The 27255-nt window shown below is 46.0% G+C and overlaps 9 protein-coding genes across 9 annotated transcripts; 2 read left to right on the forward strand and 7 right to left on the reverse strand.

Annotated features, from left to right (window-relative positions):
- Positions 1-1560: 1560 nt before the first annotated feature.
- On the forward strand, positions 1561-2840 carry PGRI_032170 (uncharacterized protein; the record flags this gene model as incomplete). The annotated part of the gene is made up of 4 exons (XM_040790930.1): positions 1561-1662; positions 1723-2152; positions 2220-2743; positions 2793-2840. 4 exons carry the CDS (start codon positions 1561-1563, stop codon positions 2838-2840), a joined length of 1104 nt encoding a protein of 367 aa, XP_040647883.1.
- Positions 2841-3282: 442 nt separating this feature from the next.
- PGRI_032180 (heme-dependent oxidative N-demethylase family protein) lies at positions 3283-4353 on the reverse strand (the record flags this gene model as incomplete). Its single annotated transcript, XM_040790931.1, has 3 exons — positions 3283-3661; positions 3749-3871; positions 3926-4353. The coding sequence occupies 3 exons, from the start codon at positions 4351-4353 to the stop codon at positions 3283-3285; spliced, it is 930 nt and encodes a 309-aa protein (XP_040647884.1).
- Positions 4354-7004: 2651 nt separating this feature from the next.
- Positions 7005-9062, reverse strand: PGRI_032190 (MFS transporter; the record flags this gene model as incomplete). The annotated part of the gene is made up of 6 exons (XM_040790932.1): positions 7005-7660; positions 7719-7766; positions 7836-8211; positions 8272-8685; positions 8751-8941; positions 9008-9062. 6 exons carry the CDS (start codon positions 9060-9062, stop codon positions 7005-7007), a joined length of 1740 nt encoding a protein of 579 aa, XP_040647885.1.
- A 2896-nt stretch (positions 9063-11958) lies between these two features.
- PGRI_032200 (DUF3632 domain-containing protein) lies at positions 11959-12735 on the reverse strand (the record flags this gene model as incomplete). Its single annotated transcript, XM_040790933.1, has 1 exon — positions 11959-12735. The coding sequence occupies one exon, from the start codon at positions 12733-12735 to the stop codon at positions 11959-11961; it is 777 nt and encodes a 258-aa protein (XP_040647886.1).
- An 807-nt stretch (positions 12736-13542) lies between these two features.
- Positions 13543-14644, forward strand: PGRI_032210 (putative mitochondrial phosphate carrier protein (Mir1); the record flags this gene model as incomplete). Its single annotated transcript, XM_040790934.1, has 4 exons — positions 13543-13590; positions 13650-13720; positions 13786-14205; positions 14260-14644. 4 exons carry the CDS (start codon positions 13543-13545, stop codon positions 14642-14644), a joined length of 924 nt encoding a protein of 307 aa, XP_040647887.1.
- A 651-nt stretch (positions 14645-15295) lies between these two features.
- On the reverse strand, positions 15296-16513 carry PGRI_032220 (putative proline racemase; the record flags this gene model as incomplete). Its single annotated transcript, XM_040790935.1, has 1 exon — positions 15296-16513. The coding sequence occupies one exon, from the start codon at positions 16511-16513 to the stop codon at positions 15296-15298; it is 1218 nt and encodes a 405-aa protein (XP_040647888.1).
- A 4721-nt stretch (positions 16514-21234) lies between these two features.
- PGRI_032230 (polynucleotide adenylyltransferase) lies at positions 21235-23501 on the reverse strand (the record flags this gene model as incomplete). The annotated part of the gene is made up of 8 exons (XM_040790936.1): positions 21235-21288; positions 21425-21542; positions 21596-21710; positions 21765-22386; positions 22437-22648; positions 22707-23081; positions 23145-23293; positions 23353-23501. 8 exons carry the CDS (start codon positions 23499-23501, stop codon positions 21235-21237), a joined length of 1794 nt encoding a protein of 597 aa, XP_040647889.1.
- A 414-nt stretch (positions 23502-23915) lies between these two features.
- PGRI_032240 (homoserine acetyltransferase family protein) lies at positions 23916-25268 on the reverse strand (the record flags this gene model as incomplete). Its single annotated transcript, XM_040790937.1, has 6 exons — positions 23916-23998; positions 24052-24131; positions 24197-24344; positions 24401-24510; positions 24568-25063; positions 25124-25268. 6 exons carry the CDS (start codon positions 25266-25268, stop codon positions 23916-23918), a joined length of 1062 nt encoding a protein of 353 aa, XP_040647890.1.
- A 559-nt stretch (positions 25269-25827) lies between these two features.
- Positions 25828-26613, reverse strand: PGRI_032250 (flavin reductase family protein; the record flags this gene model as incomplete). The annotated part of the gene is made up of 1 exon (XM_040790938.1): positions 25828-26613. One exon carries the CDS (start codon positions 26611-26613, stop codon positions 25828-25830), a length of 786 nt encoding a protein of 261 aa, XP_040647891.1.
- Between the last annotated feature and the right edge of the window lie 642 nt (positions 26614-27255).

Genomic DNA, 27255 nt, shown 5'->3' on the forward strand with positions numbered 1-27255 from the left:
CTTATCAAAACACGAACACTAGGGCCATCGGGTTGTTGCATAATAAAGCCATGGGTAGTGACAGGGCCACTGATACCTGCATAACGAGGGAGCTGTACTAATAATGTCTGAAAAGAGGTGTGTTAAATTATTTGAGCCTAAATTGTAAGTATATAGTACTACATAGTAACATTGTAGTACTAGGCCACTTAATAGGATTAGACAATACTTTTCAATCATATAGATAATAAAGTGTCCTTGAGAATCGTATATGAAATTTATTTATACGTTGTGCGACCGGGATGTCAGATCGCAGCTAAGAGACTAGTTCTGCAGGTTTGCGTAGATGGGCCTTTTGAGGGGTCACAGCTCTTGGCTGCATTCCTGAACCCAACATCATCTTGTGCACACACTCGTTAACTCCTCTCTTCCCAAGGTGCTTTCTTGACACTCGTTTGTATTTTGTATTTTGTTTGCCTTTCCGGTTCGTGCGTTTCTACCATTTGTTGGTTTGCTTTTGGGCTGGGCATAACCGCTATGCTAGCTGCTCCATACGAAGCCATTTGGACCTCTGGGAAGACCTTGCCCCGGACTAATGTAACTGATGTCTCTTTGTTATGGAAGGTGGTAGCAGCCTGCTTTGCAGCTTTACAGTTAGTCGGGTGAGTTTGATACGAGATGTAAGCTTTACTTGGGAACTGGAGATTGTTAATTATAGAGTTGCGCTGCTTAGGTATATGATTCTGGCTGTAGTAGTCAGTTCCCCTCCTCAAGAGTTGCGAATCAATACTACAGTATCCACTGTTATTGGATTCGTGCTTGTTGGAGCGTCTTACGGCGTATCAGCCCTGATTGCCTTCGCCCAGTGCCACCAAATGATGTTCCTCCTCCACTCAATCTTTATGTGAGTATCAATGAAACCCGCGTGTCTTTGATTGGCCATCGGCTAATAATTACAGCCCATACTCGACGATGAATTTGCTCGCGCTTCTGAATATCCTGTTCCATATACAGGGGCGAAGCCTACAGTTGAGCGCTCTGCATATCGTGAATATCTGCTTACCCGCTGCTTTCTCGATGTGTTATGCTCTCGCAGCGAGCTTGGTATGTCGAGAGTCACGCCGTCGTCGAGTGGAGGAAGGTACCCCGCTACTCACCGACGAAGAGATGCAACGTCGTCAGTTGCTTCGCTTGTTGGGGGAACGAAATACCAGAGCGCCATCGCCTGAACTTGTGCGAAACACTTATCGCTTCGATTTACCTAGGGGCGAGACAGTACAGAAGGACTGGAATAATTTGACTGCTTGAAACATGCTGTAGCATAGGATAATATCGGATATGAGTATGAAGAGAAACAAGTAATTAATGTGAAATTTGTTGAATAATATAATATTACTATATCTTGTGCACAATGTGTACAATATGTGTACAATGTACTCCGTAGTAATCCCTGGGGCTGTGTGTAGATGAGAAATCCCCTTGGACCTCGGCTGTTTTTCGCGCCGAGCGCATTTAAAATCCAAGGAACCGTCATCCCTGAAATTCATTCCTGGTTTTTGATCTCTCTCACAATTTACAAATATGTCGAAACGCGTGACGATTTTCGATCCGCCCGCGCAGGATCATTCCAAGGCTCTTATCGAAAATGTACTCGATCTGACGCCAGTAGTAGACCTCGGCCCAGTATGACATCCCCGGTTCTTCTGTCGCGACATACTCTAACAAAACACTCTCGGTCTTTAGGATGTCTTCACTAATACCCGCCCGCTATGGCATCCCCCCGGAGCTCGAGGCATTTACGGTGGTGCCGCGATCGCGCAATCCCTATCAGCCGCCATGCTGACCGTCCCCGCCGACTACGCCGTCCATAGCATGCACTGCTACTTCGTCCTTGCCGGCGACTCCGAGATCCCCATTTTATATCACGTCGAGCGTGTACGCGACGGAAGAAGCTTTGTAACCCGAACCGTGCAGGCGCGGCAACGGGGGCGGCCAATTTTCACCACAACGCTGAGCTTCAGTCGAGTCGGTAGTGGTGGTGAGAAGACCGTTCACCACGCCGTATCAAAGCCAGATGTCCCATTGCCAGAAGAAGCTGAGCCGGGAAGTCTGAAAGCCCTCAGCAATGCGGGCGGCGGTCCATTTGAATCAAGGAAGGCGGGCATTTTGAACCGTATGTCTCCCCGGTCGGAAGCTCCATGCTGTGCATGTTGTACTAATGGGCTGTCGTAATCAAACAGGCACATCCCCCAACCAAGAAGATAAGAGGGTTCGGCGATACATTCGCGCCCGCGGCGCAATCTCCGAACAGGGTGGTCACCAAGCACACTTATCGGCGCTTGCATATATCACCGACAGTTATTTTATCGGTACAATCTCACTCGTCCATGATATCCCACGATTCTCTTCCCCAGCCGAACTTGAGAAACTCCTAAATGCACTTAAGAACCCATCTGATCTCGACGATGAGGATATCACACGAGCTCTGAAGGAGTTGAAGGAAGAGGAGGCTGCAGAATTGCGACGCCGTGTGGAAGGGGCCTTGAATAGGGTTACGATGGGTCAAAAGGAGGTAAACCATAAAGAGGTTGGCATGATGGTCAGCCTGGACCATTCAATCTACTTCCATAATCCATGGGCATTCCGTGCCGATGAGTGGATGTTGACGGAGATGGAGAGTCCGTGGGCTGGCGAAGGACGAGGCTTGGCGATCCAGAAGATTTGGTCTAGGGATGGACTGCTTATTGCTACTTGCATGCAAGAGGTATGTGTGCGTTTATCTATTATGAAGCTTAGTACTAACTTGATCATAGGGTGTTGTACGGTTAAAGCAAGACAAGCCGCCACTATCGAAGATTTAAAGAGCTTGTGCTATACCCCTAGCTTAAAGGAGTTGTCTCCTGTCAGCGTGAACATATTCTTCCCTTCTTTTCACATATCTTCATCTATAGATTTTGGCTTAGTCCCCCCTTTGACTTCTTGATTTTGCTTTGTACTGAAACTGGGCCATTTTTAGCTATAACTGCATAAGCATGTTATAATTCAACAAATATCTGGAAGCCTTAATACATATTTTGTCTCTTTGTCTTCCGAAGACACAGTCTTCGTTAACAAACCAAAACGCAAAGACGCAAGTAAAAGATAATTGAAAACAAGAACAACACAACTTTTGTTGACAAACAAAAGGGCCGACCCATTTTTGATTTCCCAGAACCAAAATGCGAAGCAAAGACAAGGTATCCTACAAGATCCACTCAAACTTTAGTTCTCTGGTGTTTCTCATCATCCTCCTCGTTTCCTGTCTCAACTCTCACCAACCCGTTTCCGATGGTATTCCAAGACCTTAGCCCCCCAAACATCCCTCCCCTTATACTCACTCACACAATCAGGCCAGCTCTTCATCTCCTTGGCCAGATTATCCAGCTCGGCCATTGGGAGCTCATCCATCGGCGTGAGATAGGTCTTGACACCGAAGACAATCGCCCCTGTCCGCGGCAGTCGACGGAAAGTCTGTCTCTCGCGGCGGATCAGGATATCTGAAGGCAATGGGCTGCTCAACTTTTTCTCGCAGAGCGAATTGGGCCGATAGAGGATCTCGGTCAGGTTCTCATTTGGCTCCTTGACTTCTACGAAGTAGTTTGAGCGCTCCATTGGAGAGGCTGGGGTTAAACGGGCGAGAAATCTAGGGGGTTGGGGTTAGTTGATTTGTTTCTCTTTGGTTGTGCTCTTTGCAGCCATTTTCTCCTGATCTGGTTGTAATATCACTTACTTGCTGACAGAGTTGGCAACTTGTTGATGCCATAATGGCACCGGGCCATGCAGTTGAGAGATGGTCCAGCCAATTCTCTGGTTCACTGTCCACCCCGTTGGAAAGAGGCTGGCGCTAGCGGCCCTGTGTTAGTGTTAGTATTGGCCAATAGGCATTTGGGTGTGGATTTGGACATACAGGTAGAATTCTCCTTCTTCGTTCATCATCAAGATGCTGAGATCTTCCATCGTAAGACGGACAGCAGCTTCGAGTGCCTCTGTTGATCCCTCGTTGGTGTCGCGCCCACTGACAGTAAATTTGTCGCCAGTCATACGATTGTTGACAGTCTTACGGCCGTCTTGGATTGTCATTCCGAACGTATTAGGAAATCTCTCACAGAGAAAGTCTGAAACTTCCTCCAATGCCTCCTGGCACGGCTCAATTGACTCCGGCAAACAGCGTAGGACCTCTTCTCTTTTCTCGTGAAGCAATTGGGTCCGCACCCGGTGTTCGTCCATATAGTTCTTGTCGAGAGTAAGCCAATTATGGGCATCGAGCTTGCGGATATCCATCATCACGCGGTATCGCTCTCTCCCTTTGATGGGCTGCGCTGGGTACGGTGCCATACGCTTGATGTCGGGTGAATTGGAGACATTTGAGCAATGTTCCCCTTTCAACTTTTGTGTTAACCACTGGAGCAGTTGTTTTTGATGTCTAACTGCGAAGAGAAAGACGAAGATTGGAATTGCAACTAGTGAAAAGGTTGTCATTTCCAATTTAAGGAATATAGATCAAACTTTTTGGAAATTCAAAATCGAGAACGCTCAATGTCAAAGGAATAGAAAATGAAAGAAAGATGAATATGATAGATTGTGACCTAAACTAAACGATATAAATATGATTTTTTTTAAAAGGCTATGAAGTCATTGGAGTAGAAGATCACCAGACGATTCAAGTCAGCTTCACTAGTCCTAGTAAAAAGGATAGTTCAAAGGTATGGCAGCTGCATTCCACATTCCTCATTTAGCCAAGTTGTGCCTGCGGAACTGTTGTGATACGCTCAGGGTTTCCCCGCAAAAGTCAGAGTTCACCGGGGAGTACTAACAGCCACATGATCTCAGACCTGTTCTTTTTCAAATTTCATTTATTTTTCTTATGAAGTTCGAGGGGACAGGTATGGGCTGTGCAGCAAACATTTCCGAATTTGTGTGTAGAAGTGGAGAAGATGACAAGTACTTCGTATATAGAGTGTTTAACTGGTTGATCTTTCTTTTCTAGTCAAACAAGACTGATTGGAAATGACTTAGGGCCCATATTTATTCGGACCCCGTAAGGGCCTCCACGATCTAGACACAAAAATACCCCGACCTTAGCTTCAATCGTCAAGCTCGTTTATACCGTCCGTGCGTGCATGAACCGCTAGGGCTCAATAAAATAGCAATTGGGCGGATATCATCGGAGAGATTTGAAAGGCACTGTGTAAGATACCTAAAGCCCGAGAGTACCGGTCCTTAGGTCCTCTGTTAAACGGTTCCAGTTAATATATTAGATCTAACTGGCCCGGGGATAGGCCGGGGGGGCCGATCTAGTTCACAAACTAAGTAGATGGGCACATGAATTTATTCTGACGTATCATAGTATGGGGGTGGATAGGGGGTTTTTTTTTTCTCGGGTGTCTTGAGATCAGCCCCGATTCAAAGATACCCTTGTAGAGCTTTGAACATTGCATCTGACATGATAATCCCCAAATTTATCTTCGATCACCAGGTCCAGATCTCCTAAATTTCCCAAAGTACCCCTTTTAAGAGGCTCCACAGACCGCTGCAACCGCACATCCCCTCCTTTCGCGCAAAGCGCGTTTGCCGCTATTATTCTCTATCTGGCTATTCTTAATTATACACTTTTGAATACCTTTTTCTTCTTTTTTTTTGCCGTCATAGCTTCTTCCTGATATACCCCTGTATTTCCAACAGGATTGAATCGATCTACAAACCATAACAGATTTTCACCATTTCAACATTTCATTAGTAACTAGCTGAAGTATTCGGAGTCTGCATCCTTTTTACTAGTTCTTAATCTAAACTGTGACCAATCAATGTTCTAAGTATATTATCCAAGACTTTTGTAGAGTCTGGACCTCAAGTAGATTCTTTGAACTCTTCATCCTAGACCTGAACTGCAATTAGAGTGCAGACCAATGCAAGTCAATGAGCTTTGACAATCAAAGTCTTTCTTTTCTTTTTTGTGACTTACGCACAGACGTTTAGATCAAAAGTATTCTGGTTGGATTGTATCTTCCCAGGTGGATCTCCCGTCTACTTATTTTTTGCATCAGTAGCGCTCCAGCCGAGAAAAGCCATAAAAGTCAACATAGTGTTTACGGAAATATTACCTCCAATGGGGGCTATGTAGGCTTGACAGGGCTGGACTTTGGTGGTGTACAGGTTATTTCTGACTGATCACATGGTTAGATTATGGTTCGGCCGGAGTAGAGGTTTATTTTGGACATTTCTTTGTTTGTCAATCAGAAATCATATAATTGAACCGCTGAATTAAGAATCTGAAGCTTTTCGAATGGGTGAAAACAAGAGGCCTTGCCTTTTTGGTAGTCTTAAATATTATATCTAAGGATCTGCATCCAGATATGGATGTCATCTGGGTATCGGCAGCAGTACTTGATGCAAAGGAGACTGCTGCGTCATCATACTCGGGTTGAGACATGAGTAAGATACAAAGAAATTGAAACAGAAAGTTGACGGATGACTCTTTGTGCCTAAGGCTACAACTTTTGGAATCTCTTGGGGCTCTTATTCAAGGCTAGAAAGGTTAGATTCAAGGGAAATTAGAGATAAAAAAGTTGATTATGGGTCATCCTGGGGGAATATATGGAAGATAACTAAAATTGATCTATGAAGTAACGCTCGGTATCTGGTCCCTGGTAGAAATAGTGAGATGTCTCAAATGGGGGGAACAAAAGCAAAAAAGCAAATGAAAATGCAGGCACCTGTTTGTTCTGCTCCTTTCGACAGGAGCATGACTCGAAGCTGGTAGAAGTCCTGTGCTTTAAACATTAGGAAATAAGGTATATGGTCATGTCACTCGCCTCGTGAAAAGAAAAAACTTTTGAATGGTCAACCGATGAAACCGAAAAGAAAAAAAAAAAAAAAAGAAATCGAGGAACAAATGTCCCAAATGCGTGAAGAAATTTTTTGTCGAGATAATACTCGAGTGAATCATGAGAAGCATTTATCCTCAGGCACGCAATCACTGACCATCTTCAACAAATAATCGACGCTCTATCCGTGCGAGCAGTATCAATCCTCGTCATCGAAATCCCAGTATTGCGGGATGGGATAGGTGCAAGGGTATCATCACCATTCGCGAGACGCTCCTCTCTCTCCAATTCCAATTGCTCGGCTTCCTTAGCGCGCTTGAGCTCCTGACAGAACTTGCTGTTTGCTCTGATGCGGTCACCATAGCGAATAAAAGCAAATGGAATCACAGAGACACCTAGACTGAGGAAGGCAATCAAACTACAAGCCCAAGGCACGCCGAGCCGGTTGAACATCGGCTTAGCTGCTAGCGGGAGCACAGCTCCCAAAATACTTCGTGTGCAACTTGCGGCGGACTGTGCACTGGCAGAGAGGGTCTCGTAGGCATCGGTCAGGTAGTTCAACATAGCCATGAAGATTAAAAGGTATCCCATTCCGAACGGGATGCCGGAGAGGAAGGGCACAACCCAGTGGATGTTTGGTGATGCTGTCCAACCTACCCAGAAGAGGGAGATCACGTATAGGGGTCCACCGATGCAGGCAAGAGGGAGTCTGCGGTATTCCTCGATAAAGGCCCAGCTTGCGTTGCGGGCCTTTGCTCGGGCTAGGTAGCCATCGTACCATAAGAAGACACCACAGGCAAGGATGGCGCCGATTCCAACTGTGTGGGGTTTAGAATCTACTCCTTTTCGGTCGGGAGACAGTATGGATGAACTTACTGGGTAGAAACATCAACCCAGACACACCAGGGCTCATTTTGTAGACACCTGTATGATGTTCGTCAATGTCAGTCTCCAACAGGGTTCTGCATATGTTAGTTGACGTAGATCACTAACCTTGGAAGATAATTGGATATGCCTCAAAGTAGAGGTAGAAGATTGCATAGGCCAGAGCAAGATATAATGAAGTCAGAGAAACGATATACTCGTGGATTATCATGCGGAAGGGTCGTGAGATCGTGATAATCATCATTTCTCGCACATTACGACTCTGAACATCCAATGGTGAGACGATGCTTGAATTGCCGGTGTCTTTGCGTAGCTTGTACGCACGACGCTTCAGAATGACCGGGGCATAGGTTTCAGGCATGAAAATAACCAATGGCAAGCTAGCGCCTGACAGAATGAGGCCAATCCAAAAGCACCAACGCCAGCTGACAACAGCTACGAATCCAGATAGCCAAGGTCCGATGATTGGCCCGAAGGTTGTACACTGTTAACAAATTAGCTATTGGAACCGACAACTGGAACTGAATGTATGAGGCAAGCTTACAGCCATGAAATAAGCCATCAGGCGTCCTCGCAGTGTTGGGTCGTCATGTACGTCGGCAAACAATCCACCGACAGTAGCGATAGGCGCCGATGCAACCATGCCATTGAATAATCGGAAGACAAGCAGAGATTCATACGAATCTGCGACAGCGCACGCCAGTGTGAATATCATAAACAGCACATAAGCGATGAGCAAAGGCGGCTTCCGGCCAAAATACTCGGAGCTAGGACCCCATAGCAATGGTCCTAGAATGTATCCGATGAGAAAGATGGAGATGGGCAAGACGAGGGCTGTTTCGTTGGTGATATCAAATTCTTCGGCGATTTGGGGAATAGCATTGCTACAAATTGACGAGCCGATAGTACTGTTCATGACCTGCATGACACCAGATGCGAGAACAAGAAACTTTCTCCTCTGTCGAACACATTAGTCTTATGTTCCTTGCATTGCTTCATTGTACTAGACACTATCGGACATACCGTTCTCCAGTTAACAGGGTTAGCTGGGTCATTAGGTCCGAATGAAACAATCGTTTTGGAGGCCACTCGTCGAAATCTAGAGTATGAAGGGTTTCCATATCGTTCTTGGATGGGCTCATGATCAACTTCTGAGTCTCGATCTTCAGAGTCATGGGAGTGTTGTGACTCATGGGAGGAAGCGACTACGTTCTCTATACAGTTTCAGCATTTTGAGCTCATAAGATAGAATATAGAAAGAATTGACAAACATAACTGACCTGTTTTTGACATGACCTTGTGTACATTTTCCTCGGCAGCCACATGGTCCGACATATTGACCTTGGCTTAACAAAATGGACGGTTTGTACGCTAGATGAAGATCTAGGGATGCAAAAGTGAAGGTTCAAAGTTGAAAAAATAAAACCCCCCCACATTCACAAATTGCTGGATGTTTGACTCAGACAAAATAAATCTTAATTTAATGTGGATTCAACTCCACATCCATAAAGCAATCTCTGCGGGTACGCCCTACTAACGGTACGCCCTACCTTTGACAAATGGAGTTTGTACGCGAAGCCAATCTGGAAAATATGGCGAGAAGTCTAGCCTTCCCTGTCAAATTAGGCATCTGGTGGTGTTGATCAGTAGACCTCGGGTAGGACGGCTTCCAGCTGTTTGGGCAAAAAGCAGGAGCTAAGAAGCTATTGCTAAAGTGGCAACTGAAAATGTGACTGGAATATCACATGGAATCTCGCATAGAAGACCGAATTTCCCAAACCCTTCTTAGACGGACGCTTGCGAAACTACGGCAGTCCAAGCCCACACAATCAAATACTGGACCGAATATTTCGACTGAATGCATCTAGTTATTTGGACATTGAAGAATTCAATGAGGGGTGGAGACCCTGCCGATCAATTGGTCTTGCATTAGCAATTGCGTCAGATAGCTTTCCCTGTAAGTCACGAATTGGGCAAGCTTGATTTGGGCTGACGAGTACTTGTTCCCATGATATGCGTAATTTGAATAGCGTAGTTGACCCGATCGAGCTAGAGCAAATTTTCTTTAGTAGGAAGCCCCCTGTAGCGGGGACGCCAATGCTTAGAACAACGGGAACGGGGAATTCCGCACAGTGTTCACTTTTTTGTTCTCGGAGGATGGAGCCGAAACTACTCCACATAGAGGAAGCAAATGAGGCCGTTTCAGGGGTATGCTATCTTTTTTGATTTGTAACACTTGGGCAACTCCAAGGCTCGGTTGTTGGGCTGGTGTCGGCTAAGCTAAAAATTCCCGGGCCAGTATCATTTCCGGTTGCGTGCTAATAGGCTCGGCTTTCTTGCCGATCTACCCTGACATCCTAAAAGTCATGAGAACAAGAACCTGGAAGAGTCTTCAGCCAAAATAAATTCAGTACTGTTTATATATGTACTCCGTAGGGATTGTTTTATGGTGAGTAGGATTTGATATCTCATCACCTGCCCCACATTTGATATTTGATTGGCTGAACGAGTTTATACTCAAGTGGACATCTATAGATCTGTATAGATCTATTATTATAGATCTATTATAGATCTGTCTACGGAATATATATAAGTCTCCAAATATCGCAAGTTAGTGTATTGAAAAGGCATTTTATAGGAACTATTCAACTATACATAGTAGTTACCACACCAAAAGAAGAAACCTACAAATACATATACTAAGCCAATCAACTGCCCGCCCCAATGTCATCGAATGGTCCCACTATAGTATCCCCAATACATCGTGCGCATTCGAAAAAGATGGTGGGAAGACTACAAATAGAGCCTCATGGTGCCTCAAAAATTCCTTGAATCATGTTCAATTCCGGTAGGAATGTATTATGGCTTAACTTTCAATAAGCACAAGTATCAAAGATCAATACGAATAAGTGTCTATCTATAAATGACCACAGGGGTATTCTGTCACATACAATCTTAGAGTTTGTATATGTTTTGGTTGCTAACAAATAATGACCAGTTAGTGCATGATTTCTATCCTAACTGAAACCCGCGCATCTTAATGAGTGGAACTTACTAAGGCCGACTAATTGCATTCCTCCCATCTGCTCGAGTGTTCACCCAAATACTAACACTCATAGCCGCGACTGGGAAAACTCCATAGCCACATTTATTAATGAGTACCGTCTCATGTCGCCACCCGAGAATATCTGTCCACAATTCCCCGGCATGTCTATCGCCAACAAACATGCGCTTTGTAGGATGCGCCACCCTTGCTAAGCATACAAGCAAGGCAGAGGTCTTTATAGTTGCCGTAGCGCACAAATCCTATATAATTTTAAGAACAATCAATGAATACCTAGAAAGCTTGCTAACCAATGCAGTTCCATCTATTGAGATAATCTCGTTGTTCGCCGTGTGCATATAGCTTTCGGGCACGCGTAAGTATGGGAATTATTCCGCTGCATGATGGCCCAGGTCTCCATAGAAAAGACAAGACTGTCCTTGACTTCGAAGGAGAATTAAAGAGTATGCAAAAGTTTTGAAAAATGGTGCGATAATAGTCTGGCAGAACCATACATTACCATCTCCGTTCCAGGAATGTATAGTGGAAAAGTATCTCACCTCTAATGATTGTCCGGGCTGCTGTGGAAATATAAGCTTAACTCAATTCATGCAGAAGAGCTTTAATATACCGTATCATGATTGCCAACAAAAGTCTAACGGTAAAAATGATGTTAGCGGCAATCCTTTCTCGCAAGATGTCTGGGTCTTACTAGTAGTAAGCTTCGTACAAATGGTCAATGCGATGAATCAGTGTCACTAATATTTTATACACTATAATAGATATAGGTAGAACCTGGGAGGTAGTGTCTACGAAGTACCTAGGTATGTCCGAACATCTCGGATCGGAACCAAGGAGCCAATCACCCAACTTTTCCAGAAGTGACTAAAAGAAACTGGGCTTTTGATGTTTTTTATTCGTGGAAAGACAGTTATCCCTGTGAAATGACTAAAATGACTAATGAATAGCGCCCAATTCAAGAAATGCATCAAAATGGCGGCCTTGGCTGGTCAACAAATTGCAAAATACGTACGCGTCCCCAGTGGAGATGTGGCTTGTGATTTGGGGCCACTGACGTTCTTCATAATTCTTTATGTTAATTGCGTAAAATATACAACATAGACAGCCTTGGGAGAATCTACTATATTGACAAATCTGTGATAGAATTCCCCTTCAACCTTGGAAGTCTCACTTCTCAATCTCCTCCATCATTCGCTTTGCGTCCTTTGCTGTTGTTCGCACTTCATCTCCAATGTCAACTTCCATTTTGACCAACTCCCCGAATCTTTCTTTCCAAAATTGCCACCTCTCCTTACAAAATCCATGTTGACCTTTCCAGAGCGGCCCACCTTTCCCGAGAGCGCCATCAAACCCTTCATTCCACTGATAGATGTCTGCCCCAATGATACTGATCCACGCGGCAGCAGCAAGGATCATTGCTTCTAGATCCCCCGCAGATAATTGGTCTGTTGGGGTTTCCAGTGCTTTGCGCAGGGTAATCAATGCGAACCAGGAGTATGTAAAGACAGGTTCTTGGGTCGCCATCAAACGGGCGGTGAATTTATCCCGGTTGATAATTCGGGAGATTGCATCTTGACGTGACTCGGGAGGTCCAGCAGGTACGCTTGCATTCCATTCGTCACGGACTTGCCAGCCAAGCATTGGTAGGTCTTTCCAGACTTGCATATCGTGGAGCAAAATGGAGTTTCCATTTGATGATTTCGCGTCCGGGAGTTTTGACAGTTGGACTAACACATTGACGAGTTTATCATGGTGCTCGGGAAACTTGTATGCACACTTGAATATCAAGTTCCATAGGCTGGTAATGCCATCCTCTGGCTCTGTATCTGCCAATGAGATTGAAGCCAAATATTCAGCGGCTTTCTGTGCGGATACATTATCGCTGAATAGATCTTGCAGGATAGCAAATCGAGGGGCAAAAATATCATCTGTGATGGCGACCATTTTGAAAGAATAGATAAAGGATAATATAATTTTCAGTCAAAGGCAGGAATTTAATCTCTTATCACTACGGAGTACTTCGTATAGGAACATTCCATAGTGGCCTCGTGGCCTTTATCTGCCGATCTCATTGGTTCTGATTTTCAACGTTGCATATAGATTTCTTGATTTTTAGTTATAGTCCTGAGCGCAGCCATACGGTAGTTATTTGTGACCATTGATTATTTATTATTTAGAATGGGGAGTCCGAAGTAGATATAAGTAGATATAATAGACCCTGGTGGCCGCAAATATCCACCTTGACAGACTATTATGTGTCCACTGTGACGTAGAGATGTATATTTTTCCCAACGTGGAGATATATTTCTTTCTATATATCCCATACTACTCCATACTCCGTATACACATAACAGTTTAAATACTATATAGCAATAAATCCCTAATATATCAAAATATCTAAGAAATGAGTTAAATCCCTTTCCGGTTGCTCATCCCGTCTATTCCCGACTTCCAACATTGAACTGGAATGACGTATAATAGTCAATCTCAACCTCCAGAGGTCAAAATTGAAAAAATTAAGATCAATCATACTTAACAATTGACAATGTAAAAAAAATAATAATTGCGAATAGACTGGTTGACCGGGCGATCGGAGGTTAGTGTGGCTACCGGCTCCCGCATTGGCCGCGAAAAGTTTTCGGGTTCGGCGGCCCCATCCCTTTCAAATCCTTTCTTCTTCTCTTCCACTCTCCCAAAGGCTTCAATTCCTCCCTCTCCTCTCTTAACGTTTCTTTTTATTTCACATTCAAAATGGCCGCCCCTATCGCCCCCAAGCAGGAGATGAGTTCTCTCAACCTGGTACGTTCAATGAACTTTGAAACCCTCTATGCTTTAACTGACTCAATTCCTACTTCCAGTACTCTCGCTTCGCTTTCGCCGGTGCCATGTGCTGCGCCATCACCCACGGTGCTGCTACTCCTCTCGATGTGTAAGTCTCTGCCACAATCGCCAACGCGCGATTAAGAATTTCCGCTCATATCCGACCCTCCATAGCGTCAAGACCCGTATCCAGCTTGACCCCGTTACCTACAACCGCGGTATGCTCGGTGGTTTCCGCCAGGTCATCCAGAACGAGGGTGCTGGCGCTCTCCTGACTGGTTTCGGTCCTACCGCCGCCGGTTACTTCCTCCAGGGTGCCTTCAAGTTCGGTGGATACGAGTTCTTCAAGCAGCAGTCCATCAACGCCCTTGGCTACGAGACTGCCAAGAACAACCGCACCGCCGTCTACCTCGCCTCCGCCGGTGCCGCTGAGTTCATTGCTGATATCGCCCTGTGCCCTCTTGAGGCCACCCGTATCCGTCTTGTCTCCCAGCCCACTTTCGCCAGCGGTCTCCTCCCTGCCATGACCCGCATCCTGAAGGAGGAGGGCATTGGTGCCTTCTACTCTGGATTCGGACCCATCCTGTTCAAGCAGTAAGTTTTCCTCTAGTGTTTGTTTCGTATAATTCCCGCTAACCTCGGTTTCAGGGTTCCCTACACCATGGCCAAGTTCGTCGTCTTCGAGAAGGTCTCCGAGACCATCCTCGCCAACGTCAACAAGGAGACTCTCTCCGACTCCGGCAAGACCGGTATCAACCTCGGCTCCGGTCTCATCGCCGGTCTCGCCGCCGCCATCATCTCCCAACCCGCCGACACCATGCTCTCCAAGATCAACAAGACCCAGGGTGCTCCTGGTGAGGGTACCGTCACCCGTCTGATCAAGATCGGAAAAGAGCTCGGTATCCGTGGCTCTTACGGTGGTATTGGTGCCCGTCTCTTCATGGTCGGCTCCATCACCGCCGGTCAGTTCGCCATCTACGGTGACATCAAGCGTATGCTCGGTGCCACTGGCGGTGTTGAGATCGGTAAATAAATGACTCGAGTCTAATATGCTCGGGAGGATTATAGAGACTACCCTTAGAATTATTTTTGTTTTACGCCTTGTCCATCCCCCACACACGATGTACAATATTTTGTCTCATTTCCTTTCAAGAACAAGCTCGCCTTTTTGTCACATTTACAATTATTTTCATTCCCTTGTAAAGCAGAAGCCTTGGAGCAGTATTCATAGTGGTTCTCGGTCATGTATCAATACCTTGAATGCAAAACAGTTGGGTCTCAAGACGCAAGTTCATAGATGATGACAGGACTACCTGCAAGACCAGCAATGAGACCTGATCACTGGTCATGTCTGGGTTGGAGAGTGTTTACTTGTTAGCCTGAGGAGAGTTGAGCGTGCCTTCTACACATCTAGAGCAAACGGTCTGAGGTGGAGAAGCAAGAGGGCACAAAATGAAAAAAAAACTATATCACGGCTATAAACGAACGCTAGGCCTCCAGGCAAGAGAACAACCAAAAAGGGGAGGTCCAGTGGTGCGGCGCCTTGTCGCTTGTCACAGCGCCATGTCATCCAGCTTGGCCACAGGCCCATTCCCCAAAGAGCCCAGGTATGGACACCTCAATTTATGTTCCGATGGAGCAAACACAGGTATAAAGTTTGCATTGTACTACTTCAAATGGCCTTCTACAAAGCAATATCCCTCACAGAGAATCCATCCACCCCAAGGCTATCCTCCTTCTCTACCACAAAGGAGTGATATCCGGTATAATACGCATATCCCTCGACAGAGACTCGAACACTCTGCTTGTCTCCTCCACTTATGCCAGCATCATCAAAGACAGATCCAACAAATCCAGAAAGACCTCTATACGCACGAGTCACTAGAGAGTTATAGATCCTCTTCTCACCTCTAGGCAAAGATCCTTTGGCATATGCGAGGGCCACCCTCGCAGCAACACAGCTTCCAGTGGGAGAACGGTCAATCTGCTGGTTTGCAAAGAAACAGAGTCCCGTTTCCTCACTAGTAACATCCAACTGCGCACGAGCAGCTGCCGTTCCCTCTGAGGCACTAACATGTCCCAGTCGCGTATCAGTGATCATAATTCCGTACAAGAACCCCTCCTCAGCAGTCCGACCATCCTGAGTGAGATATTGCAAATCTGGATTTGTAACCACCGCCGCCTTGAGTAACTTCGTCGCATGATCCATATCCTGCAACTTAACCTCACCAAGGCCACTCGGGAATCCCAATTCCTCGGCACTAATCATACAGTAGTACGCACCCCCATAAGCAAAATCCGCTGTAACAGCAGTCTTGCCACGAAGCTCAGCCCAGCGGTACTTCTCGGGCAGGGGAATTTGCAAGGAGATGGCCGTAGCAAACGACGGCACCGACACGAACGAAACAGGCCGTGACGCATCCGACTTCCCACACTCCAAGATGGGGACGGTAACCTCGACCACGCCACATGGTACATGCAGATTGAGAGTCGTTGTGCGGGACACAGCGTCATATTTCAATTCCTTCCGACGAGGAAACACGTTCTCGTCAACATCGACAAGGAAACGGCCCAGTGCGATAGTTGCATGTCCGCACATGGTCGAGAACCCTTCGTTGTGCATGAACAGAACACCTATATGGGCCTTTCCTGAGCTGACAAGCTCCGTTTCTGGGCGTAAGATCGCGCCGTACATGTCATAGTGGCCGCGCGGTTCAAGCATGAGAACGCGGCGGAATTCGTCGAATTGCGCTTTTGCTTGCGCTCGTTGTTCGAGGAGTGTCCCTGTCATAGGCGGGATGCCGTTCCAGATTATTCTTGTCGGCTCGCCTGCTGTGTGCATCTCGACGCAGGTTATTGGTCTAATAGGACCTGCGGCTTGGAGGGGTTGTGGGATTTCCATGTTGCGGGGAAGTGAGAAGTGATTTGGGGATTCAGATTGTAGTTTAGAGGCACGTTTCTGTTCTTGTCGATGCGGATTGACAGTGGTTTTATATGAACTCCCGAGGTCGGGATACGGCCCCGAGAATACTAGATACCGCTTATCCACATGGTGTGGGTGCTTGTCAAATCAAGGGCGTGGGGATCATTTTTAACTCATGCATTTCCATTTGTAGCGGATATATTGTTACACTTTCTATTTTCTTGTATTTATTATTATACACGTAGACTTCTGTTTGTTTCTTGGGATGTTGGATGTTGGAGGGCGCTCTATTCACTTCCGCTTATATAGACCACTAGCCAGGTCCTAGGTATCCTTTCTTCTTATCTATTCTAGTACGGCGGTTAATGTTATAAAAGAGTCAGGCGAGTGGATTAGAGTTGAGGTCTCTTGGGACTAATACCGCTAATTCCCCAATCCCCGTTAGGTTTTTCAGCTGGAGCGCCCTGTGACTTCCGACACAGTTTCTGTCTGGCAGTGATTGCAAAGAGAGAAATAAGGCTAAATCAACCCTCGTGTATTTAAGCTAACTGTATACCGAACAACACTACCTATCCATTCGTCCATTGTGCCGCTGACGGCATTTCTAGTTGGAATTGACCGCAAGTTAGCTCTAGTCATGCGGCCCTAGTCCGACTCAGACTCGAGCATACCAAGGAGATCAATGGTACAGAACCAACGGCTTATCTATCAACATCGGCTACCAAGTGCTAGCACCGCATTAGACTTCTCAGAGTCGGCTACTACTTTATTGTCCTATGCGAGCTTTAGAGAAATGTCTAAGGGCGTAGGGAGGAGCTCGTAGGGGACCAATTAGTTAAGGTTATGTACAAACAGAGGCAATTAATGGTATTGTAAGAAGTGTATCCTGGCCAATTTAGACCAATCCTATACTTTAGGGGACTAATAAACCTCTCTCTTTTAGGAATCCGTTACACCAGGCGACAACTTTAGGTATGAACCCACAAATATGTATAGTGCTCGGCATCCTTGTTGAATAAAGTAGAGTCCTACCATTTACGTGTGGTGTTCTGACAAGTATAGTTTGCCTGAAGTATTCCGAGGGGATCATATTGGGATAATAGGTTGTTAGCTCACGATATGATTTCCGGAAGTTCTACTATGGCCGAAACATATATCGACCCCACGCCACTTGCTGGTATAATATCAAACAAACTCTTAGTATATTCATTTATCTGAACATAATGAGAGATACCTCATATCCGCATGATTCGAGTTTTGATATTGTCTTGGCAGCTCATGCAAAATCTAAGAACGCCGCTAAGCCACACCATCCTCCAATGTAATCCAACCATCATTCTGAGCCTAACTGGGCCAACAATGGAGCAAAAAGAAAACCAGGAAACCAAAAAGTTGACCGACGCAGGGATCGAACCTGCAATCTCTTGATTCGTAGTCAAGCGCCTTGCCATTGGGCCAGCCGGCCTCGTTATGGACTCTTTGGCGAGAATGTGCATAAGTGGAGGCAAACTCTTTAGGGCAAGACCCACTTCACAAGTCCGCATTGGGAGTTTTGTGTCGTTTTCGGAACCTTGGAATTCTCCGTATATCACATAATTCAAACATGATCCCGAGGTAGCCAGCATAAAATTAATTTAGCGCTGGTGAGCGAAATTATTCCCAGCCATACTTGGACTTTTTCGCAGATATGGGAAGAGCCCTAGAGGACTGCAGCTTGTTTAGAGCCCGGGATGCCAGGCATCTGTCTTCTTTGGGAAATAGAGCACTTGAATACATAAATCAGCATGGAGTAGGTGAGAGAGGCAAGAAACCGTTCTAATTAGGAAGGTTCTATGAAGGCAGTGATACGTCTAGGCTACCATTTACAGTCTCCAATCACTCCCCGGGGAGGGAAATTGCTGACCAACCACACTAGCAGACTGCTATATATATACATGTATGCGCTGGGATTTGCAGTTATGATACTCGAGTGTGGTAATAGATCATGTTATGTATGTCTGCTCGGATATAATATCGGTCGTTTTCAGATCCACTCGTAGATATCCGCATACACACACATATATATGTATGCATCTGCATCGCCATTGAGCTCAGTGGCAGGGGCCTGAAGGCCTGGCATAACTCGAAGCGAAACCTAGATACATCCCTAAACACCCAAGCCCCTAGCAAGGAATAGTTTGACCGGCGAGTCAAGTCTCATCAGCCAACACATCGTGAAAGCGGCCTCCTGTCAAATTACATCAATAGGCGTGAGTACAGAGGCTACATCCGGTAGTTTCGTACGCATGGTACATTCTGCTATACTCTACGTTCCTTGGGTATTTTGCTGGTAAAAAACAACTAGGTCGATTTAATTGAAAGTTCTATAGCCATCATCTACAACCCTACGGTGCAACGATCCGAGTGAGTCGTATACCAACACTACTCCCACAGCTGTATAGTAGACCCAGCTTCCCCATATGTGCAATGCCGGTCATATACAACACAGGTCTTATCGAATAAAAGACACCATAGTCAAGACTTTCATCTCATCTCGCTCATATCTAATATAGAGAGCTCTTCACTTCCACACCTATTCATCAGTACACTTCGAGGTCTCTATTTATTTTCTTGACACCGCGGTAATCAAAGGTAGTATCTATCTATAGATATACCAACCCATGCACATGTCAATTGGTCCATTTGTTGTACGTCACGGCGAGGAAGACTGGGTTTAATAAGGGCGGAAGACATTAAAAAGATATCTCGTTGCAAATCGAGATAAATGTGTTCGTTCATAGACAGAAAGACAAAAAATGCTCACACTCGGAGTCGAACCGAGGATCTCATCATTACTAGTGATGCGCTTTACCACTAAGCCATGCGAGCTTTGATTGGTTGAAATCTTTCAGATCTGCTTCAGCTTCGAATTGTAAAGATGCACTTGATGGAAAACACAGCCAACAAATATTGAATGAACTTGACTCCCTGGGAGTAATATTCAGTTGTCCATTGGCCATTAAAATCCAGGTAGAGTTGGTCCACATCAGCATTTTAGATCTACATACTCCGTACTGGTAAGTTATGTCCATATCGTTTGGAAGTCGTTATAACACGATACTAAATGAAACGTTAAGAATATAAAGCAGAAAAAATATACTCGCGATTTGCAATTGGTATCAGGTTCCATTTGGAAAACCAGTGAAATTCAAGGACCGTGTTCAATACCGAATTCCTCATTAGGGTTGACAGCTAAGGACCTACAGAACAAAGACTTTAAATAGGGAAATAATCTAAGATATAGTCGTGGAGATAAATATATAACTAGATTGAATACTCTAGCAGTGGATAGGTAAGTGTACTAGAAGTCTCCCACCAAAGTAAAGTAGTATAAGGTATCTGATCCTAACCGGCTATTAACCTATACTAAAATCGCAGAACCCATTAATATAGTGCCGAATACCAATTTTGTCCCGTGCAATCACATTAACATCCTTTTAAAGTCCATAATCGGTATCTAGCACTAGCTTCGCTTTCAAGCAAGCTACCATAATTTCTGCTTCCACTACAGCCACATTGATAAACCCATGGACTTCATGGACACTTCAATTTGTCGATACTCATCTTGTTCACTTCAACCCGAACCTCAAGTTTTCGCTCTCACTGCACCAAGTCCTATCTCTGTGACAGCCTCCTGTAACAAAGAATAAAATATGTAGCATCCAATCAGCTCGCATGGCTTAGTGGTAAAGCGCATCACTAGTAATGATGAGATCCTCGGTTCGACTCCGAGTGTGAGCATTTTTTTGCCTGTGTTTCATTCGGAATATATTTTTTTAATCGATGTGGGCCATAGTAAGTAAGTGCCCCCTAGTTGGCGGCTCCACACTATAGATGCTACGGAGTACTTATTAATTACATAGAAAAGATGTATCCCATGTAGTTTGTACTTGTTGATATAGGTCTAAGAGGCTCTATACTCCAAGAAAGGCAAACGAAACAAAGCTGTTCTCTCTCACATTTCTGGTCTCGATGATATAAGCACAAGTGAGACCTCCATGTAGCTAGATATACCGCCCCGTATACCGACTGTTAGATACTGGTTCTGCTAGTCCAAACCCCCCAATATAGTTAGTAGACACGTGATGCATAGCAGCTAGAACATACCCAAGTGCGATGTTACTGGGATGTAATTGACAAAAAGGCAATTCGTGGATTATGTGTAACCCACATACCGTGGGACACGTCCTTGCATTCAACTATCTGAGCTACCTGCAAGACGGCGAATGAATACGCCCACCTGGGCAGAGGGAAATTATCTGTTCCACCAACAAATACTACACCAATCAAATAGATGAATAAAGAATAGATCCGGCCGATGAACATATGCTCCGTGATAGATAGGCCCAGTAAGAGGCGAAGTGCCAAATGGTAGGGAAAAAAAGGTGTCTAGTCTAGCTGTTGGGAAAGCAACGCAAAAGACAGAAGACGAGAGGCGAAGAGAAGAACGAACAAACCTTATGCTTCGGGAGCACGGGACGTTCACTGTAGAGAAGGGTAACCCTCGAAGATGACGAGAAGTTAGATGCTTGGTTGGAGGTAGAACTGCATACTGCAATATTAGGTCAGAGACCACAGGCACTTGGAGGAACTAGTATCACTTTGATGTTGGGGACCAGCCCCGGCGGGATGGAGGGAGCAAAGGAGAGGCACGGGATCGCTCAGGCGGGAGTCGCGGAGGTAACTTGGCGTTTTGCGGCTCCTTCGGCGGGACCCTGATAATCGGAGTTGGTATTAGTTATTCTAAGTTGTCGACATCCTGGGGGTTTGTCTCGCAGGGCGTTGGATCGCGGATTCCAGGGTTGACGTTTCGCCAAATTAGGCAGATCTCACTCGCTTCTGCACACTTACGTCCAACTCGCCAATGCTGCGTTTCTGGCCGGCTGTCTCTGACCGTTTGGCAACTTTCTTCTTTGGTCGAGAGGCCCGAGTCTCACCGGGCTGGAAGACATCATCTGGTAAATCAAAACTAGAAGGGGTTAGATAAGATCCACACAAGTCATAGGTAGAGGAAGAACTTACTTGCGAACATGGGTGACGGCCAACTCCATGACTTCCTCCTGGTATCCGGGCCATGAGGTGCAAGCTGACTTGAAGATCTGTGAGTCGGTTGATATATCCAGATTTCGCGATTGGCCTAGGGAAAAAAAGTTAGAAATGTCATGTCGTATAGGGAGAGCGGTGCGATTACCTGGCTCCAGAGGTTTCAGCTCCAGGCCGATGTAATAAGTCGTTGTGTAGACAGTCTGGCCATCGCTGTCGACTGTGCCCTCAACATTGCCCGCGGCCGGCTCTGGGACCTCTGCATTTTCGAGGGTGTTCTGGATCGCAGCTTGGTGAGCAGCATCCTTAGTCTCATCGGTCATTGCGGTTTTTGTGCCTTTAGCCTGATATTGTGTAGACCCATTTTTGACTGCTTCCATTTCTTGCTCGCTGGTGATACGATGGATCCTTTCAAATCCCTTGGGGAATGGGTGGGCCACTGCAACAATTGGCTTGCGGTCTAAAGCGCCAACAAGGTGACGCAGCTTGGACTCCACGAGACCTGACCATACGGACTCCGCCTCCTTGGTCTTGCTAGAAGCGGTGATGCTGAGATAGTACTTGTAATCGTGGGTGAAGAATGTGTGGCGCCCAAATAGATCCTTCCACGAGAGCTGCTTCATGAAGATCTTGTCGACTATGTCGCCACCTCGCTGTAGCTCCCTGAGAATAACAGCCTTGGTGGACAGACTGATATTGTGGGTCGCACACATGGAGGGATAAGCAGGGGTGATGATGGGCATAAGGTGGAATCGATCGCCATGGTAAATCTGATGGTTCTTAGCCCATATCGTCAGCGGAAGTGGTGCCTGGTGCTTACCTGTGGATTCCAGACTTTTATCTGGAGGGGTCCATCCTCAATCTGTTTCAGTAAGACAGGCTGAGGCCAACCCCACTTGTTCATGATTCTGAAAAACTTTCCCACGATAACAGAGCCAGTGGCTTGCGGGTATAGTTGACAAACTCGAGCTACCAGCATCGCCCATGCAACACCTCCAGGGAATCCGACAATGTTCGAGTAGATTGCTCGTCCTATACAAATGATTAGACAATTTGGATAGACATAAAGAAAGAGTAAGTGACAACTTACGTTGGGCCCAGAGTTTGATTGCACGCAATGCAAGGCGGAATGTCTTTTCTTGGGGGACAAGCTCCAGTATTTCATCCGTGACACGAGTTCCATTTAACGACCGCACCTCTCTTTCATCCAGTCCTCTGAGATAGTCATTATTTTTTAGATCCAGGTTCATCGGGATAGAGGGAACGATGAGACGGGCAAAAATCAGATCGATACTAATTCCACATAGCTCAAGCTTGATAATTGGAACGAACGCATCGGGCACGGGTGTCATCTTTTCGATCGCTCCCTCGGAAGCCATTCTTTCGAGGACAGGGGGGAATTCAGCGAAGAAATCATCGATCAGGACATGTTTGGGACCGACAACCAGCGTGTCGATATCGGAGCCTGTAAACAATCATCGTAAATACGGGCACGAGAGATTAGAACCATACATAGCTGGATACTTACCTGGCCCGTATACACCTAGCCTATAGCTTCCATAGGTGAAGATTTTACCGCCAGAAGCCTCAACAGCAGCAGGAGACAGACCTTTCTTGCGACTGACGACTTGAACGAATTCCACCGTGACGCGCTGTAGTAGCTGAAGCACTTGTTTTCTATTCCTCAATTATCAGTTTAGGCGCTCTGGCGATTCCTTGTTGAAATGCAAACACACCTCCGTTCCGTTTCAGTCGGTAGCTCGAAGTTATTCTGAGCCTTGAGTTCAGCAATGAGATCGTCGTTCGCCGCCAGTTCATCCTTGGTCGGCAGGACGGTCGAGATCGGGGGTGTAACACCCCACTGTCGGACAGGTGGCGTAGCCATTGTGGGGAGGAAGCCGAAGTGGTAAGATTCGAGATCTAGTCTCACAAGCCGTGTGAAGATAGGGATTAGATAACGAGAAGTGGTGGACAAGCTCCCGAGGCAAGCAGCGCCGGAAGAAAATTAGGTGATGCTGGGAAAGGACAAATATTATTCCCTAAGCGAAACGGGGAGAGAAGATAGAAAGAGGGAGAGGAATGGAATTGAAGAAGGAAGCTATTCGCCGCGCAAGGTTCATCGGCGCTTCAAGGGCCAGGGCAGGTGCTTACTCAGCGTCACATGATCTTTTTGAGCGACGAGATATCATTACTATCTCAACAAGAGGTCTCATCTATGACTGTATTTTCATATTTATGACCTACGTATCTAACTAAGCGTGCTTTAGAGCTTTTCAGCTACATAATCAACACCATCACCTTAGTTGTCTGCGAAGAATTGCGAGAGCTTGTTATCAAGCCATTCAACATCCTCCATACTATCACCCGGACCTCCTGCCCAATCTATTTACCGGGTTAGCATTCTGTGTACTTGAAATTTGAATTGATATACTCACGACCCCAGATCGAAGGGAATATATCTAGTGTTCCAATGCCTGGCTTCATACAAGCAACCTCATACTCCGAGTCTTCAGGCCTAATATAATGAAATTCTTAGTTCAATCCCACTTCTCCCAAAAGGTAGGATAGATTTTGACTTACGGGAAGTAAAGGTCAGTTTTCGAGGGCAAAACCAGCGCTTTTGCTTTGATAGATGCCATCGCCTTTGCAAAGTCCCCATTATATGGATCTTGCTGCGAAACATCACCATTTTGCCAGGTCTGTAGCATGACTAGCATATTTTCGGGTTCTTTAAAGTATCTGTTAGTACTCTGATATACCTCGTTTGTTGGGATCAAGAAGCACCTTTAGAACAAGCCCATTTCTCCCAGAAGTTGACCATGAAGTCTTCAAGTCCCTTAAAACCCAGCACAGTTTCATACAACTTGTGTCGATAGAAAGTCTGGCTAAATCCCCTGTTTCCAATGCGTTAGACAGGGAGTAAATCTAAACGTCAACACAAAATTTCTTACCATCCAGCATATACCCGACCCAGTGCCTTGAGACCAACATCCTTCTCCTCGGCTGTCCAGGCATGTGCTTCCGCAGTTTCTCTATCAAGGCTAATTTTTCCAAGTCCTGCAGAGCAGCTCTTTTTAACTGCAATCAAAGAGCTTTTGACACCCTCAAGGAATACTTGGTTATGCAGTGAGGTTTTAGCAGACGTGCAAAATGGGACCACAAGATCCATGAACTCAGGATACTGTGTTGCCCACTGGAAAGCCTGGGCACCTCCCATAGACCAGCCAATAACGGCGCGCAAATGCGTGATACCCATGTGTTTGGTAACAAGCTCATGCTGCGCTCGCACATTGTCGTAAAATGACACTTTCGGAAATGGCCCGGGGCTCAGCTGGTTGGAGGGAGAGGAGGACTGGCCATTTCCAAACAGGGCTGGAACTATGATAAAGAAATTGTTCGGGTTCAGGAGCTTGTCATCTCCGATCAACCAGAAGTTGTCTGAGAGGGCTGCAGCCAGTATTAGATCAGTATCGGGGAGAGTGTAGGAAGATGTCTAGATATACATACCTCCGGAAAACCAGGTTGGATAGACGATTGCTGGAGACTTGGGATCGCCGAATGTCTTGTATGCGATATGGGCATCCTCAATTCTTTCCCCGCTCTGTAGCTCCCAGTCTCCAAGCTTGAATGTTTCGTATTGCTCCTGTGACATATTCGCGTTTTTCTTGATTGAAAATGGAGAAAATGAAATGAAATGGTTTGTATCTCGTGGTAAACGGGCAGGGCGTACGATTTATAGTTCAACAGTTGGAGATACCTCCCAACCCCGCTCTACTCTCCGCATGAGACACGGCTTGAGTCGGAGCTGCTTACCCTACGTGAGACATCTCACTAAGAGCCTTTTGAAGCTTCGGCAAGATATCTAGTAAGCATGCCGGCTAGACTTGAGCTGAATTTAGTCAGGAACGTTCCGAGCTTGGTAAAATCCCATCTATGCCGAAGGGATACCGAAGGGATGCCGGGCTTACAAACTTTCGGGGTGTCGGGGACCTCAAGAGCATAGGAAATCGCAAATAAGGGTTAGGTGTACTGATTTAGCTGACATTTACTCATGTAACTATCGAGATATATCGTCCATGTACTCACTATTGGTTGCAGACTGTGCCTCAATTGGAGACTTACACAGGTTGATTTGTTTCCGAGTGTATGATTTTATCATCTATATATATATTCCCCTTCGGGCACCCAAACCCCTTTTGGAAAGCAGAGCCCTAGAACTGCGGCCTAGGGATCTCCATGGCCTCCGTGGTTCGACCGTAGGAGATGCCACCAAGGCGACTGATAGGCTTAAGAACCTTCAAATCGACGACATTTCTTTCCTCGTTGATAGCGTCATCCCTAACCCAGAAACGGACACCTTCAATAATGGCAAGCACGCCCGATTTCTTCCCGGGGGTGACGCGACTCTCAAACTCCTTCAACTCAACAAGTTTCCCTTCAATAGAAAGAATGGACTCCTTGACACGGGCGGGCTTCACAACAGAGGTAGGCGCCTGGTGCAGCCCTGAAATTTCCCACTCGGAGATACCATAAGGAGCATTGATAGAAGTAGAGTTGGCCGCTTCAACAAAGTGCTCCGAGATAATGTTGATAACACACTCCCCAGTTTCGTTTAAGTTCTTCAATGAATCCTTAGCTCTCTCCATCGACCCAGAAAAGCCAACCGTGAAGAGTGGCGGGTCGTGGTTGATGACCTGTGCGTAGCTGAACGGAGCAAGGTTTGTAGTCTTGCCATCTGCGGACTGAGTACTGACGAGTGCGATCGGTCGTGGAACCATTCCTGAAATCAAGAACTTATAGTTCGAGGCCACGGGGCGGCCCTCCTCGTTGGGGTCAATCTCAACGTGGTCTTTCTTCAGGCTCTCACCGCCGTCATTCGCGCCATCGCCTTCTTTCCATGTGGGGTTTGGGGACTTGGTGTATGTGATCTCGACATCGCGGCGAAAATCTGGCCGCGAGGCTTGGGTTTTCTCGAACTCCGGATGGACCTTAAGCATTGTGCAGGTTTGGCTAAAGAATCGAGTTGGGCTGGGTTGTAAAGGTGCGCGGGTTATTATGAGACGATCAGAACTTGGGATTATAAATCAGCTTTGCTGTTCAATGTGGGCTGCCCCGCGTAGCAGGTGTGGTGACGAGAAGGTCACCTCCATCACGTTCACTAGAAAGGGAGGTCAGTGAGATACTGACTAATATTGCAATGAGAGTCTCCGAGTATTTCGGTAGGCCGTTTTAAGTAGACACATGGGGGCAATGGAATGCTTTTGATTTCATGAAATTCTTATCGCGTTTGCTATCTCTAGTTTAAGCTTCCAAGGTTTTAGTTGGGGATTAGTGCCACGGAGAGATTTGCTGCACATTTGTATTGCCACGCGTTCTATCCCGCGTTATCTCATATAAAGTGCGTAGATATACGTCCTCTACCGAATCCCGGGCCGACACTGGGGAGAAATCAAAGCGAGGTCTCGGGACACGTCATAATGGTTCTCCATCCATCGGTGGAGCTGTATATAATAAGACCTTCGGTGCTCTCCGATACTCATGGAATTGTCTATTGTAGGTTTTTTGTAGGTTTTATAACTTGAAAACTAATAGGTGCATATCAAACCCCAAAGTTATCTCTGGACAAGAACACACATGGG

Source organism: Penicillium griseofulvum (genome assembly GCF_001561935.1).
Source record: "Penicillium griseofulvum strain PG3 chromosome Unknown contig_80, whole genome shotgun sequence".
NCBI classification, from domain to species: Eukaryota; Fungi; Ascomycota; class Eurotiomycetes; order Eurotiales; family Aspergillaceae; genus Penicillium; species Penicillium griseofulvum.